The following is a 15,933-nucleotide window of genomic DNA, read 5'->3' as shown; positions in this document are numbered from 1 at the left end:
GTAGGCGCACTCGGGTGTTAATAGTTGTTCGTCGAAGAGCACTGCGCACAAAGCCTGGAGGCTTCAAAATTCCAAGGTTGATAGGCGAACCACTAGCGTGGTTTGGGCTTAGCGTGGACCGTCAGCACAGGTGCCTTTACTCGACATTTGACCTCACCTGGACATAACATTGTCAAGCCACTAACAAAGTACCTGAAGTGAGAGGACAGTACTAATGACAAGATTGCAGCCTACGACGCCAGTCCACGCTATATCCCATCCTCAGCAACTCACTCCAAAGTCATGTATGGAGGGGTCAACTTGGCTGCGCGTATCTCACTTGCGCAATACGTGCTATAATCTCGTCTTTCTTACACAAGCATCCACGTTAATCTGGTTTCTGAAGGATCACACCAGTGCATGGTTAAGGCTAGGCAACGCATCTCTACTCGTTCCTTCCCTGACTTCATGTCTTGATCCAAATCCGACTAAGTCCGGTCTCCCACATCTTATCTCCGCGCTACTTCCCCACCATAGAAACATGTACAAAAGCATAGAGCATCATACCTCGCATGTGATAGATGATGACCTGATCTTGTTCTTGATCTAACATGATGACTTATACCCACGTACATATAAGAAGAAGCCTCTACCTGACGTGAAATCCTGCACCTCCTTCCATCAACATAACATCCATCTCATACTACTCGCATACCTCTCCATCAAACATCCCTGCAAAATGACCTCCCCTCCAACGCAAATCCTCCTCCTCGGCGCCGGCGAACTAGGCACAGCCTTCCTCCCTCACCTCTCCGCCCTCCCAAACACCCACATCACCATCGGCATCCGCGCCCCATCCAAATACACTCACCTCCAATCCCCCAACATCTCCCTTACTGCCATCGACCTCTCCTCACCCTCTCCCTCCCTCGCCAGAATCTTCTCCGCATACGACATCCTCATCTCCGCCACAGGCTTCGGCGCCAACCCCAGTATAGTCCCCAAGCTCGCCGAGGAAGCCCTGTTAGCTGGCAAGATCAGAACAGAGCAGGGGAAAGGGAAATTATGGTTCTTTCCCTGGCAGTGGGGTGTTGATTACGATGTCATTGGTGATGGGGAGGGGTTGATGCCGTTGTTTGGTGCGCAGCGCGATGTGAGGAATTTGTTGAGGAAGAAGGCGGATGAGAACAATGTCAAGTGGACGGTTGTTAGTACGGGGATCTTCATGTCGTTCCTTTTCGAGCAGTTCTGGGGGATTGTGGATCGGAGTAAAGAGGGGGAAGGGAAAGTGGTGGTGAGATGTTTGAGGGATTGGGATCACAAGGTTACTGTGACGGATGTGAATGATATTGGACGGGTGTTGGCGAGGATCATATCAAGGGACGTGGAAGCTGAGGACGGTGTTATGTATATTGCAGGTGATACTGTAAGTTATGGGCAGCTGGCTGATATTGTCAAGCGGGTGAGCGGGAAGCAGGTTGAGCAAGAGGCGTGGAGCATGGACCATTTGAAGAAGGAGCTTGACTCGGCGCCAGGAGATGGTATCAAGAAGTACAGGCTAGTCTTCGCCAGGGATGGCGTGTGGTGGGACATGGACAGGACGGCGAATAAGGCGCTGAGCATGGACATGATGGATGTTGAAACGTTTGCCAGAAGTCTGTTCAGTAGATAGAAGGTGGTCGGCAACTGAAAACAATAAGCGTATTGTGAGTTTCATACAGATTTCGTAGTCCGCATTACGTGTAATTACTGATGAACTTTTTGACAAGTAATACTACATGAGCGTGAGCCGAAACCATCGCGACAGCCTGGAGATGGGACGTACTTGTTCCCATGTGCCTTTACAGCCATCTCACAGCTCTCGCTTCCCCTAGCGTATGGTCTCAGCCTGCGCTACACCCTCTTGATCCGTGTCGGGACTATAGCATTCGCGCCGGTAGCTGCTCCACCTCCTTCTCGTCCACCATCCCTCATGGAAACTCCGGGTATATCTTCATCGTTCTGCCTCTTCCTCTTCATGCCCGCCTCAAGGGCCTCAGCTGCGTAGTTGTCGTGACCAAAGGCAGGTATCATTCCTCCATGTGCACCAGGTCGCTCCTAACGTCCCGGTGGTCCAGGAGGGTATCTGCCAGGAGGTCCGCCAGGTGGCATTCCCATACCGCCTGGGGGTGGGTAAGGCATTCCTCCAGGGGGTGAGCCTGCCTGTCCTGGTGGTGGGAAAGGGAAGGGCGGCATTCCTTGGGGTGGACCTCCGCCCATGTGTGGTGGTGGGAAGGGCGGCATACCGCCAGGGCCCGGGGGCATACCGTTTGGCGGAGGGAAGGGTGGCATTCCGTTGGGCGGCATTGGAGCTGTCGCGCTGTCAGTATGGGATCGTGTGTGGTAGCTATGCGGCAACTCACGACCTCCGCGGCCCATGAAATTTGGAGGCATTCCACCCATGGGCGGCATTCCTGGCGGCGGGAATCCAGGCATACCCATCGGTGGCATTCCCATTGGGGGCATACCGCCCATAGGGCCTCCAGGGAAGCCACCAGCCAGGTTCTGTTGGAACAGCGGGTTGGCTTGTCCTTCTGTGTTGTATGCGTCGGTAATACTATTGATGACTTGCTGTGTCTGGTCGCTCGATATCTGCTCGTAGTAGGCCTGCACGTTGCGGAGGTGGTTGCGGCCGTTGTTGTGCGCCTTCCGCACGCTCATACTGTCGTGGGTGAGGTAGACATCGCAGTAGTCGCAGAAGAACTTCGGCATCGTGTATTAAGTGTTCGTCTGGGCGCAGAGAAGGGATATTGGGAATGATGGAGTTGGTAGCGAAGTTGCGCGTGGAGTACGGAGCGCGTCGCAAGAGCTAGAACTGGAAGAATCCCGTCGGCGATAGTTGCGCCGATGGTCTTGGCAAGCCTCATCGCCCTTTCACGTGTTCCGTCCTTAGTCCGCACCTTCCACATCACGCATCGCTACCGACGTCATCTCGCATCGATGGAAAATGATTACAATGCTAATTGAGTTCCTTGTATTAGCCCAACGCTCATACTGGGAGTCGGTTTCCACTCCCATAGGCTACAAACAACGTCTTTCTGAATCCGTCCCAGGCTCCCCAGGACGCGTCCAACATACTCTCGTCGAACCTTCCATCACCGTCCTCTATTGAGGATCATGAGCCGATACCTCAATCTCCACCCTCATAGCATCCTCACCCAGTTTGACAACGCCAACACACGTCCAGATAGGCTGATGATCCGGCATCCATTTCTTGAAATTCCGCACCATAGCCCCCAAGGCCTCATTGTCCATAGGAATGTGGTAAGAGTTTACGCGGAACACCTGAGACCAACCCTTCCCACCAGCGGTCTTCAGAGCGAGTTCCACGTTCTGGAAAGCTTGGTCGATCTGCGCGTCGATGTCTGCGGGTATGAGTCTGGTCATGGGATCCCATCCACCTACAGTCGCAGTCATCAGTTTGTGGAGCTCAGTGCAGTCATGGGTATAAATTACCTTGGCCTGCACACTCAATGCGGTCGCCGATACGAACTGACTGGTTGTACCTGGTGTTCTCTCTGGCCGACTCGCCCTTGCCGGGATATGCGTAATACTGGAGATGCGACATGTTTTTTGGGCTATGTGTGTATAGATTCAGTCTTTGGAGGTCTCGCACGTATCGTGATATTGTGGTACCACAGCATTTATAGGTACCAACATTGGCATATGACGCACATACTAATCATATACAGTTCAGCTGACCAAGCTCGTAGGGAAGCTATCGTTAGCTGCTTGGGTGGGCTCACGGCTCCTTCTCCGCTGTTCCGCTATACTACCGCGTCCGCTGCGCCATCGACAACACCACTCAGCCATATATGATACAGTAGTTCGCGATATAGGTAACTGATCTGATACGCGTTGTTCGACTCAATCGGCCTCCGGGATTGAATCAATAACATCAACAGCTTTTTCAATAGAGTTGGATGCCATGCGCTCGATGCGGCGCGCATCTAACCCGCTACCTATACATTGTCGTAAGCCTTTCCGCACACCCGCTGCGAGCTGTCAGTACCGCACATTGCAAAAGACAAAACTGACATACCAGACGTCGCTCTGAGAAGTCCCTACGAAGCTCCAACCACACGTCTCGGTCCGTACAATCCAACTCGCCTTCTGACACCAATCTGCATGGTGGTCGTTGTCTTGCGACCTGATCCTCTGTCGCGTTCAACCACGGCTTTGGCAGCGGCCAGTCTGAAAAGTGGACGAACTTGGCTTCTTTCACCGCATCCCTTGCGTTCCAACTTTCCGTCGGCGAACCGAGGTAGGCCTCATGCTGATCAATCTGGTGGCGAAATTCACCGGTCAAAAGATCGTATCTACGATGCGGTATCACTAAAGTCGAGGCACCGAACACCTTGTTCAATATATCCATATCGTAGTCGTGGCCCTCGTGGTGTTCCATGGCGCTTTGCACCCGCTGCCAGCTATCCTCCGATGGCTCGATGACTATGAGTTGGGACGATAGGAAGAATTGTTCAAGCCAGTATGCGCGAGGCATGGCAACCGGAGCCGTGGGAAGGAGAAAAAGCTCGTCCATATGCTACTGATCGTCAACACCGGTCATTACAGCAAGCGACAGCTTCGCTTGTCGACGGGGATAGGTACGTACATTCAAGAGCGTCGCGTCCGAGTCTAAAGAAATCACGCGCTTGTACTGAGTCTGATTCCATGCTAACAGTTTCGTGTAGCTGTCTTGCCACGTCGCATCCTTCTCATTGACATACGTCCTTACTTGGATAGGATTCAGCTTTGCGTGATACTGGTCCCGAGCTTGGGCAAGCAGCTTGCCTTCATAATCGGTTGGATGTGCGTCGTCATCGAGTACGTCTTTGGGCACCTTCCACTTCTGTGGATACAACATGAGAAGGTCGGCTCTCGTCCCATGTCGTCTGAGCGCCTCAAAGATCATGAGAGAGTTGCACAGGTAGTTCGAATTTGTCACATACTGGACGTATGCGAAGTCTGACCAGACGATGCTCTCTTCTGTCAATGGCATCGTGCACTGCAATGACTTCGTGATGGAAGGAGGGTTGTGCTTGGTGAATTGTCGGAATTGGGTTGGAAGTCGAGCAACATGCTCATCGTACCTTATGAAGACACCCGCGAGCAGGAGAAGGCCTCCTGCCATGAAAATAACACGCAGCTTACGTGCCGAAAGCGCATATTGAAGACGCACGGAAAGTGGTATATGCGCCCCTCGACCATGGCATGAAAAGGAGGGCAGAGCGGAAGAGTTTGAAGACATGCCTAATGTACAGACGATCCTTGAGCGTTGAGAAGCAAACACAAAAACTGAGATTGCGTGGCATGGAGTGTCGCTAGATGCTTGCAGATGTAGGTCGTGGCCACTTCTCACTCCCTCGAGAAGACACTGTGGACGAGATTACCTGCAGCAAGGCACACTCCAAGACGAAGGCTGACTACATGCTTTCGGGGAATGACCGCATGACGACAACAAGAAGGTTACATTGTCGGCGGAGTACATCCTGTGCGAGGCACAATGCTATTGTTATAGTGCTTCAGGACCGATGTATGCACCGAGAACAGCATCTTCGACCAATCGTGCAGACTTCGGGCCCCGCCCGTGACTTCATTCGAAACGCCATGTAGGTCGTTATCCGTTCCAACCTACATGGATCGGAAGCCTCGTGTCACCCACGGGTGGGGTAACGTCGACACTCTGGCTCACACTGACTATGTATAGCATGCCATAGTTGATCGTAAAGCGACTCGTCACAGTTACCACACGGCTCTTGATAGTATACTCATACGTTATCCGATGCCTCAACGATCTCTCCTCCAGCTCGGCTTCAACTTCTTGATCTTCTTCATACTTTGTTCGGCTGCGCAGCGCCACCTCGACGTACCATGGAGTGACAAGAAATATGGCCCCGATGGGCCATGGCAGGCCGTGCGAGTAACGTTCGGAGGCAACGACACCAATCTGAAGATAGGAGGTCAGAACCATGCCGACGTCGACGTCTATCCGGGAGGGACGTTTGAGAGTTTCGTCTTTAGCCGATCCGCTTGCGATCCTTTCCCGGACAGTGCCTGTGGGGAAGGAGGAACGTGGGAGCCCGAAGCCGGTGCAACAAGCTTCATACCAGCGAACGGTTGGCATCCTACTGTCAAGTTCCCATCATTCGGCCTAGTAGCAGGCCCCGCGAACTACACGGACCGAGCATTGACCATTGGCGGCGCGACTGTCTGGAACGCCTCAATCATGCATACAAATTCGGGCAATATCACGGCATTCGACGGCAAGGTTTCAGGGATGAGGCTCGGCTACCTAGGCCTTGGGGCTGCAGAGCAAGTGCAAACCTTCTCGGTGAGCGACAGTGTAGCGGGACACGATGTCTCGCTCAACGTTTACAACGGCAAGTTGTACAAGGATGGCATCATCGGTTCATACTCCTATCTACTACATATTGGATCCGCGGCGTTTGACTACCCTGGCTCGCTGGTCTTCGGTGGCTACAACAAAGGTCGCGTTATAGGTCCACCAACGTCCTTTCGAGACCAGGATAAAGTCGACCTCCTTGACATTGGCATCGGGGTTGAGTATGGCGAATCACCCTTCGAAGTGGACAGCATCAGTAATCTGCTCGTCGCCGACACTGGAGAGACAGGCAAGACCCAACAAGTCATCATCGACCCTCGTAATCCGTACCTCTCACTACCGCACAACACATGCGAAGGCCTTGCCAAAGTACTTCCGATCAAGTACGATCCAACGACGAAATACTTTCTTTGGAAGACGGACGACCCAAACTACGCCAAGATCGTCACCTCTCCTGCATACCTCAGCTTTACCTTTCCTCCTGGCTCTGGAGCTAGCCTCAACGTCACGATCAAAGTCCCCTTCGCACTACTCAACCTCACGCTTGACACACCCATCGTCGAGAAGCCAACACCCTACTTCCCTTGTCACTCTTACACGCCTACAAACGAGGACGACCGCTATAGACTAGGCCGTGCATTCCTCCAAGCAGCGTACGTCGGTCGCAACTGGGCTTCTCAGATCACATGGCTGGGTCAAGCCCCAGGACCAGGCTTCAACGGCCAGGGCCTAGGTGATCAGCTCACGGACATTGCCGACGGAGCAACCACTCTAGACTACTGGGATAGCGAGAAGACGAACTACTTCAACCAGAGCTGGGCGGGACACTGGAGCGTCGTTGAGAGCGTGAAGCCGAACTCACCTAACGACACCGATGTGAGTACATCAGGGAGTAAGACACGGTCTGAGCAAGGGCTGTCAACGGCTGCTAAAGCAGGTATCGGGATCGGCGCTGCACTTGGCGGTATAGCTATCATAGCTATCGTTCTCTTTCTATGTTTCCGACGCAAACACAATCGTAAAGTCGTTCCAGATGATGGTCTTCCCACGCCGCAACAACACGCATATGGCTCGCCGATGTCCCCAATGTCAGCGCTGTCACCAATGCCAGCGCAGTATGGCCAACCTGAGAAAAAGAACACCGAGTTTTACTCCGGAACGCAAGAGATGTACACGGCTCCTGTAGCTCAGGAGTTGCCCGATTCGAACGACGTGCAACACAGATGATTGGTGCAAGATCTACGTTGGTGTTCGGGTCAGTACCGTATGAAACGGAGTATCGTCTTGCGGTACGGTGTATAAGTAGTTGTGGCTTCAGGCTTTCTCCTTCTTGTGTGTTAACGATTCCATGATCAGGTGCTTTGTTTTCGAGTTCAGAGGCGTTGGTAACATCATTCATAGCGTTCAAATTCACAACGTGGGCTATTCATGAACTACACCTCACGCACGATGACGCGGTAGATATTGAGTAGCAGGGGATTGAACTCGGTGTCATGCGGGGTACTGCTTTGGGATGGATTCTATGGTTGTCAGTATGCATTGATTACAACTCATGCCTTCCATCACCACTGGCAAACATGCGCGCATGCTCCTGCACAAGATTCTGAGTAATTGAGGAGATGTAGACCTCACCCTCTTTTTCAACGGAAATACTGAATAGCAACGAAAGATTTTGGCTGGCATCTCCGCGCTGAGCGGTTGGGTGTAAATCTTGTGCGATGTGCCCGTCTGCAGGCTAGTGCGAGAAGGGACTCAAGCAGCGAGAGATGCCTGTCGTGCGATAATGCACGACAAAACATGCTTACGCCCAGCAATGCAATGGGCAAGACATATATGATGCGTCGCGAGACGAGATGCGCATCGCACAGTATTCACCTCCCTTCAGTGTATTCCGTCGTAGAATGGCGGGTAGCGTTGACGATGGCGGGGCCAGCCCCGCTCTGAACACTTACAACAGCCTCATCGCGATTGGCGTACCAACCGCACTACTGCTAACATATCTCACCCGCGTCGCACTGCAATGGTACCGGCTATCGCACATCCCCGGACCCTTTTGGGCATCAATCTCCACCTACTGGATCATATCGAAATCGCTCAGAGGGCAACTGCCTTTCGCGACGAAAGAACTAACCGACAAATATGGCCCGTTGGTACGCGTCAGCCCAACCGATCTGGTCACCAGTGATCCAGACATCGTGCGCAAGACCACAGCAGTGCGGTCTGAATACACACGAGGGCCATGGTACGATGCGATGAAACTGGAGCCTGGACGCGACAATCTCTTTTCGATGCGCGACGAGGCGGCGCATTTGAAGTTAAGGAACAAGATGGCTCCTGGGTATTCTGGAAAGGAAAATGAGTCTATGGAAGGCACCGTTGATGAACAGGTTGCTGCGTTTATCGATTTAATTGAGACGAAGTATATCTCGACCGCGACTGAATACCGACCTATGGATTTAGCGCTCAAAACGCAGTACTTCACCCTAGACGTCATCAGCGCATTGGCATTCGGGAAACCGATGGGTTATCTAAAGCAAGACGTCGATCTCCACGATTACATCAAGATCACCACGACATACGTTCCCGTCATGATGGCGCTTTCGTACGTGCCTTGGCTGGCGAATCTGTTACATTCGCGCCTGTTGAGAGGCGTGCTTCCTAAAGAGAGCGACAAGCTCGGCTTCGGTGCCTTCATCAACGTGGCAAGGAAAGCGGTTGCGGAAAGATTCGCATCCGAGGATTCCAAGCCAAAGTCCGACATGCTAGGATCTTTTATTCGCCATGGTCTCACGCCGGAAGAAGCATCGAGCGAAGCGCTCTTGCAGATTATCGCGGGTAGCGATACTTCGGCGTCTACAATTCGCGCTGTGATGCTGCATACGCTGGCCAATGCGTCTTCTTATACAAGACTGCAAGCGGAGATCGATAACGGCATTGCTGCTGGGACGATTTCTTCCCCTATCACGGATGCTGAGGCGCGACAACTGCCGTACCTTCAGGCTACTATCAAAGAGGGCTTGCGCATTCTGCCTCCAGCGAGTGGGTCGAACTTCAAAAGCGTTCCTGCAGGCGGTGATATCCTTGCCGGCAAATTCATTCCTGCAGGCACGCAGATTGGGTCTTCCTATCTCAGCATCCAGCACTCTACAGATATCTTCGGTCCAGATGCTGAGCTCTTCAGGCCAGAACGTTGGCTAGACGCTTCGGAAGATCCTGCACGTCTTGCGCACATGGCCAGTACCGTGGAGCTAGTTTTCCACTACGGGAAGTACAAGTGCTTGGGCCAGAACGTCGCGTTGATGGAATTCAACAAAGTGTTTGTCGAGCTACTGAGGCGGTTCGATTTCTCGATCGTACATCCGCATGAAGCGGCGAAGATATACAATGCCGGGATGTGGATTATGGAGGACTTTTCGGTCAGGGTCACACGACGTGTAGTTTGGTTAAGACATGACCAGGGCGGAGTGAGATGCGCTTCTCAATGCCGTAGTGCTGATGCACTTGTTAGGTCTTACGGCGGGTTGCGGCAGATGTCGACATAGCGGAAGGGAGGGAACCGACATGTCACCGAAAGTATCGGCAGCAAGGTTCATGTCATCAATCTCGGCCTCCGGGTAAACCATGTCTTCTATTGACGCACTTCAAAACCAACGTCTGAACAAATTGAACAATGTATCGCCTGTCGTGTAACTTGACATTCTAGGTGAATACGACGAGTCTTACGACTGTAAGACGTAATGGAATCGACCACTACAGGCTCAATGCGCACCTCATAGATGATGACGACTCCATATCGAGACAATGCATCGCATACCGAAACTGCGGAGTTCAGCGTGGCAGGAACAGGCCCATGTGGAAGAATATCGAGAAGCATGCGCCGCAGTATATACTCGGCTTCCCAAACCCAGCATCACTGCGCCAACCAAAACCGCTGATCGAAGCGTGGCAGCGGAAAAAAAGAAGCCCTATACGAAGAAGCATATACAGTTCTCGGCTTCTCAGACCTAGATCGCAGAAACCGCTGATCTCCGCGCGGCGGCAATATTGTTCTGTCGGAGTTGTAAGAAAGTACTCGGTTTCCAAAACACCATCTGGGTCGACTACGAATGCCCGCGAGGCGTAGCGCGGGTTACATTTGCTGATGAGAGCACAAAAGCATCATATGCTCGATTTGCCACGTGCACGCATCGCGAGCGGTACCAGTACCGGTGTTCTCCAACCCAGCCGTGTGACTTTCCTCGTTGGGGGACGCTGCCTCTGGTAGAGACGCTGGTAGCGGTATGCTCTAGTGGGTTATGTGTAACCGAACAACAGTCCCATGAGGCTGAGACACGCCCTATAGTAGCGCGAACATGCGTTCTACACATAGATTGAACGTTTTTCTTCTTTGCTCATGTGGCACATGCCCGTTGCGGCATTGCTTGGGTTTGCAACTGGTGAGTTGTATGGCGGTGAAGAAGCATCGCGGTACGCCGGGCTCGCCGTTTCGATTGCTAAAAAGAATCTTACACGGAATGGTTTTTTTTCGCACGCCTCGCAGGTACTAAGCTCAGCCTTCTTCAGCCCTCGAGCAGTAGTGTTATTGTTTTTCTCGTGTCGGCGCTGGCTAGCGCTGAGTAGCTGGCGGGGTAGACCGTATTCCTCCTTCGCCCTCACGCACTTTCCAACATCATCACCATGCTGCTTCGTACTGTGGAATTGGACCTCGTACGACGAGGCATGGAGGCGTGTGCGATGCGAAGTGGAGCTTGCCACTCGAAATAGACGGCGGATAAGCCTGTGCGCGAGGAGATTGCGATGGGGAGTTTGCGTGATAAGGCGATAGTGGATTGTTCGGGATGCTTTGTGCGAGGTTATTCCCGCTTGTGTGTGGAGCGCCTTTATGTGAGGCGCTGGGGGTTGGGTGTTTAGCGACAGGAAGTGCATGCTGGCCGCAGATCCCCCTTTCAAATCACAGCCACTTTGTTTGCAACGGCAACGGCTGATATCAACCGTCACACAATGGATTGTGGCATTCTAATCTCAGCTGAACGGGCGAAGGGCGATACTAGCAATTCCTTCTGGCAAGATGACGCTGCCGTATTCAATTGACAATTCGCCCGCGCGCGATGTGACAGTCTGCATGACAGTAGCTATGGCACGCTGGCGGACGCCATGTTGACCGGAGCATTACTAGACATTGCTAGATACCGAGGGCGTTCCTGAGAGCTATATTTGGCTGCACGGCATCTGGAAGCGAAGAGAAAAACACGATGCGCCATCCAATCAAGGCGGCCCTGCATTCCGGCAGCCGGCAGGTCCGCCGCGTGAACGCAGCGTGGGCAGGCCCAGGAAAAGCGACAAGCTCCACAGTAGTTCGTTCACGTCAGCGCGCTGACAATTTCCGCGCAACTCGGGGTCGGCTCAGGCCCATGAGCCACGGCAAGCAGCATTATCCTCGTGTGTAGACTGTCAAGCCCGAGGTTGGCCTGACCTGGGCGCCCGGCCAGCGTTTGATGAGCCACGGCCCAAAAGCAGTATAGCCTCCCACTTATCATTTGTTCCCTCTGCTGTAGCTCGCGCACGCTTACTTACTTTCCAATACTACGTTGCAGGGCTAGGCCGAATTCACGCCCACGGTACATGCGTGCTTCGTATTTCCATGACCGATCATCAGGTGTCGCTGGTGAGACGGCTCGTCAAGCGCACTGCGAATGATCTGCAGTACGAGGCGCGCGCGCTGTGGATAGTCGGGCGGTAAGGCGGAAGATGCAGGTCCCAGGTATAAGGATGACTGGCCGTCCTGCATGTCGGGATCTTTTTGTACAGCTCGCTCAACAATCACACCAAGCAACCGCATTCGCTTTTAGGTTGTTGTCCTTCGCTTTCCTGCTACTGTCAATCGGGATCTTAGTACCTTTTTAATACTTATACCTTAATCATGCGTACCTCAATCTTGTCCGCCACCTTGGCTGTTGTAGCCAGCGTTTCTGCGCTTCCATCTCCTCAGGAACTTCCCCTGACCAAGCTCATCAAGGCCCTACCCCTCAACATCTTCGCCGAGACACCAAAGTTCGTTCAGCCCGTCCCTCTCGCGGATGCCAAGCGGATATTCGAGGAGCACAATGCCACACAGCCAGAGGAGCCTGCTGCGCAAAACCAAAACTTCCGTGTCTCTACACTCGCTGCCGCTGCAACATGCGCCAACCCCCGCGTCCGCGTTGAGTGGGACTCCTACCCCGACAGCAGCAAGCAACAATTCGTGGATGCCATCAAGTGCTTGATGGGCCGCGCTCCCTCAGGCCAGTTCCCCGCAGCCAAGAGCCGGTATGAGGACCTCGTCGCCCTCCACCAGACCCTGACACCCAACGTGCACGGAAACTCCAAATTCTTGCTCTGGCACCGATACTACACCTGGGTCTTCGAGGACATTCTACGCTCAGAATGTGGCTTCAGCCAAACCATGCCCTGGTTCGACGAGACCAAGTACGCCGGTCGCTTCTCGGCATCATCCATCTTCTCAGCCAAGTGGTTCGGAGGCATTGCCCTGGGCGGAAACTGTGTAACCAATGGCGTAAGTACAAACCCATTGTCCGACACGCCTCCTATAGCTCAGCAGCTAACATTTCGCAGGCATTCGCCAACCTTGCCATTAACATTGGCCCCGGTTCAGGCAACACGCCCCATTGCCTTGCCCGCAACGGCGATGCCGCCAAGACCCAATACTGCAACTCCGACTACGTGAACCAATGCAACGCCTACGGCGACTTCGCCGGCATGGCCCAATGCGCAGAGGGAGGCCCCCACGCCTGGGGCCACAACGGTATCGGCGCTGTCATGCAAGACACGTACGGTTCGCCCGCCGACCCCATCTTCTGGCTCCACCACGCTTTCGTCGACCGCAACTTCCGCATCTGGCAGAACGCCAACGGTGCTCGTGTCAACACCATCAACGGAAACGACGCATCTGGTCGGGCCCTTACCCTCGACACCAACATCAACGTCTACGGTATCCGTCCTGATGTCAAGGTCAGGGATGTCCTCGACACCACTGGAACGACGCTGTGCTACAAGTACAACTACTAGAACTTGTTTGGCTTTTGTGTATAGCGTTGCTTGGGTGGCAGTGCCCGTTTACGCCTTTTCGTGTTCTTAGCGCTTCTGTAAATATTTTATTAGAATGACATGTGTATCCATGACATCGTCCTGTCGATTGTGAGACTATGTGCGACTGGTACGATTGGGTCGCATGGCCCCTTCATGTAATGAAAGTGGCTGAAACAGGCGATATTGTAACAGTACTGACGGCATGTGAGACACCGATCTTATATCCTCATCTTTGCAGGTTCTGACTGTATCTCACGTGAAGATTATCGCCAAAAGCTAGTTGTCTTGAGCATCTTACTGTAAAGCACCCTAAGAATATACGCGATGTTCTATGCGCGACCCTGACAAACAATGGCGTGTAGATGTTCAGGGGGAGCCTGCTATCAAAGCTCATTAGGATAAGCTTTTCCGTACTTGATGTATCGCTACTATGATGCGTTTGAGATAGGGGGCAGTTCGCAATTGTCGATCGCAAAGTGAGCGTTGTGAGCCGTTAGCGGGCACTGCCCTCCACTGACGAGATAATTCTCAACATCAGCGGCGAGCTCACCGTCCTTCTTGTCCAGTCGCCATCCAAGCACATCGCCGTTTTCACCAAGCGTTCCCGACACAGTCGCACGTTTCAGCGACAAGCATTCCGCTATCTCTTGCAGTACCCGCGGCCATGCACAGTGCTGAATAGACCTCAATGGCACCTTGGGCTTTTCTTCTGCTGCGTCGTTTGGGCCTGCCTTCCAGGATATGTCGCGTAGCCTGAGATCCTTCAACGTGGAGCTGTGTCTGCTCAGAAGTGAGACCAATGTCTCCGGCGTAGCAGAAAAACCAGATAACGATAATTTCCGTAATTTGGGCCATGTAGTCTCAGCAGCAAAAATGTGGCGGATGCTCGCAAGTGGTGCGGTGGTCTCCACTTGCCCGTTCTCCAGGCCAATTTTGAGACTTTCGAGCTCTGGTAGACACGCAATGAACATCTCCAGGTTTTCCATTAGTAGTTCCAACGTCCATTTAGTACTCTGGAAGCGCCAGTCACCGGAGAATCCAAATATCGTGATGTCCAGACTTGTTAAGCAATGTAGTTCACCCGGCTCCCATGAGGTGAAAGCCTGAAGTTGTACTCTGTCTAACTTGAGTTTTCTCAGCGAGGGTTTGCAATATTGCTGTAAAGTCCGGAAAGCCTCAACCCCTGGTAGCGCATAGAAAGCGTTGATACCTTCTCCTCTGCGTAACACGGGAGGTACGGGCAAAGCGCGGGGTAGTGCATGCGCCACTTTTCTCACACCTCGGTGGGCCTGCGAGAGCTGGCCATTGACCATGTGTATTGACCGCAAGTTCTGAAAGTTTCCAAGCGCCTCAAACTGGCTCATGGTTTGTCTTGCGATTCTCTCGTCCTTTACTTTGTCACCATACGCCTCCCACTCTCGTCGGTCCTCCGCAAGCTGAGCATATAACGGCTTTTCTAGCTCTTGTGAGTCGCTACGGCGATGTCGGGGCAGGAAAAGACCTGCTGTGAAGTCCCAGTACCATTTCCATTCGTGCATGCCCTCGAGGCGATAAATATGCCATAAATTGTCGTCCCAGAAGATGGTCTTGACACATCTTCGAAGTCGATCATTTGCACTGAGCTTCTGCAAGCGATCAATGCTCGCAGTACTGTAGTGGAAGACAATCGTGTTGAAGAGTTCTTCGGTGCCTATCACGCACAACTCTTTGCTTGCGAGCCGATAGTGTGGTAAATCCTCACGATGGACGTATGCTGCAATAAGGCGATGTATCTCCGCGGGAAGATGTGGTATTTCTGCATCCATCGTGATGGATGCACGCACTAGAGCGATGCGATAGCGTTCTGTGACATGTGGAGGTTTGATGTGTGATCAAGGTCGCAAGGCAGACGCGGGGCATGATGGAAAGCTGGGCAATCACGCTAACCACGAAAGCACGTGCACCAACCCGGACGCGTTCCTTTCCGAAAGCGACTTTCAAGTTTAGGAGCGAAGGAGATTCAGGCTGACACTGACATGCAATTTTCCATAACATCACAAAACTTTCGGCGTACCGGATCGATCTATAAGAGAGCGCAGATCCGGCCTTTGTCCACCACCAACCGAGCTAACCCATTTGGGCAAGGATAGAGCCCCTTGTTTTCTCTTCCCAACCACCGCCCTTTCGCGCACTCAACCACCCCAATACGCCACGCTATCATCTATCACTCACACAATCCATCCTTGCACCAATCTTGGCATCGATGCGAAAACTTGTAGCCATCTTCGGTACAATAAAACGCCGAGTTCCAAGCCCCTGGTCCAGCGTCGCAGAGGTCAGTTGGGAACGGCTGGCGCATGCATCCGTGGCAGCTCAGAGCGTCGTGGGCGTATTCCCCTTGGCAGTAACTGTGAAGGAGCGTCTGGTAGTCTTGGCCTGTAGGAGATCAGCCTTGCTATTCACCGGGTTTATTGAGGAACGAAGAGGGAATTGCGAAAAGGTGGATT

At 52.9% G+C, this 15,933-nt stretch overlaps 8 protein-coding genes across 8 annotated transcripts; 4 read left to right on the top strand and 4 right to left on the bottom strand.

Annotated features, from left to right (window-relative positions):
• Positions 1-718: 718 nt before the first annotated feature.
• Positions 719-1,651, top strand: J4E85_007125 (uncharacterized protein; the record flags this gene model as incomplete). The annotated part of the gene is made up of 1 exon (XM_051471359.1): positions 719-1,651. The coding sequence occupies one exon, from the start codon at positions 719-721 to the stop codon at positions 1,649-1,651; it is 933 nt and encodes a 310-aa protein (XP_051324433.1).
• Positions 1,652-2,076: 425 nt separating this feature from the next.
• J4E85_007124 (uncharacterized protein) lies at positions 2,077-2,730 on the bottom strand (the record flags this gene model as incomplete). The annotated part of the gene is made up of 2 exons (XM_051471358.1): positions 2,077-2,330; positions 2,382-2,730. 2 exons carry the CDS (start codon positions 2,728-2,730, stop codon positions 2,077-2,079), a joined length of 603 nt encoding a protein of 200 aa, XP_051324432.1.
• Positions 2,731-3,123: 393 nt separating this feature from the next.
• Positions 3,124-3,586, bottom strand: J4E85_007123 (uncharacterized protein; the record flags this gene model as incomplete). The annotated part of the gene is made up of 2 exons (XM_051471357.1): positions 3,124-3,419; positions 3,475-3,586. 2 exons carry the CDS (start codon positions 3,584-3,586, stop codon positions 3,124-3,126), a joined length of 408 nt encoding a protein of 135 aa, XP_051324431.1.
• Positions 3,587-4,561: 975 nt separating this feature from the next.
• J4E85_007122 (uncharacterized protein) lies at positions 4,562-5,149 on the bottom strand (the record flags this gene model as incomplete). The annotated part of the gene is made up of 1 exon (XM_051471356.1): positions 4,562-5,149. One exon carries the CDS (start codon positions 5,147-5,149, stop codon positions 4,562-4,564), a length of 588 nt encoding a protein of 195 aa, XP_051324430.1.
• A 651-nt stretch (positions 5,150-5,800) lies between these two features.
• J4E85_007121 (uncharacterized protein) lies at positions 5,801-7,588 on the top strand (the record flags this gene model as incomplete). The annotated part of the gene is made up of 1 exon (XM_051471355.1): positions 5,801-7,588. One exon carries the CDS (start codon positions 5,801-5,803, stop codon positions 7,586-7,588), a length of 1,788 nt encoding a protein of 595 aa, XP_051324429.1.
• Positions 7,589-8,262: 674 nt separating this feature from the next.
• On the top strand, positions 8,263-9,903 carry J4E85_007120 (uncharacterized protein; the record flags this gene model as incomplete). Its single annotated transcript, XM_051471354.1, has 1 exon — positions 8,263-9,903. The coding sequence occupies one exon, from the start codon at positions 8,263-8,265 to the stop codon at positions 9,901-9,903; it is 1,641 nt and encodes a 546-aa protein (XP_051324428.1).
• A 2,378-nt stretch (positions 9,904-12,281) lies between these two features.
• J4E85_007119 (uncharacterized protein) lies at positions 12,282-13,426 on the top strand (the record flags this gene model as incomplete). The annotated part of the gene is made up of 2 exons (XM_051471353.1): positions 12,282-12,914; positions 12,974-13,426. The coding sequence occupies 2 exons, from the start codon at positions 12,282-12,284 to the stop codon at positions 13,424-13,426; spliced, it is 1,086 nt and encodes a 361-aa protein (XP_051324427.1).
• Positions 13,427-13,875: 449 nt separating this feature from the next.
• Positions 13,876-15,252, bottom strand: J4E85_007118 (uncharacterized protein; the record flags this gene model as incomplete). Its single annotated transcript, XM_051471352.1, has 1 exon — positions 13,876-15,252. One exon carries the CDS (start codon positions 15,250-15,252, stop codon positions 13,876-13,878), a length of 1,377 nt encoding a protein of 458 aa, XP_051324426.1.
• Positions 15,253-15,933: the final 681 nt, after the last annotated feature.

Source organism: Alternaria conjuncta (genome assembly GCF_024043145.1).
Source record: "Alternaria conjuncta strain BMP 0040 chromosome Unknown scaffold_10, whole genome shotgun sequence".
Classification (NCBI taxonomy): Eukaryota; Fungi; Ascomycota; class Dothideomycetes; order Pleosporales; family Pleosporaceae; genus Alternaria; species Alternaria conjuncta.
The sequence above is the reverse complement of the archived record's forward strand: the minus strand, read 5'-3'. Positions and strand labels throughout refer to the sequence as shown.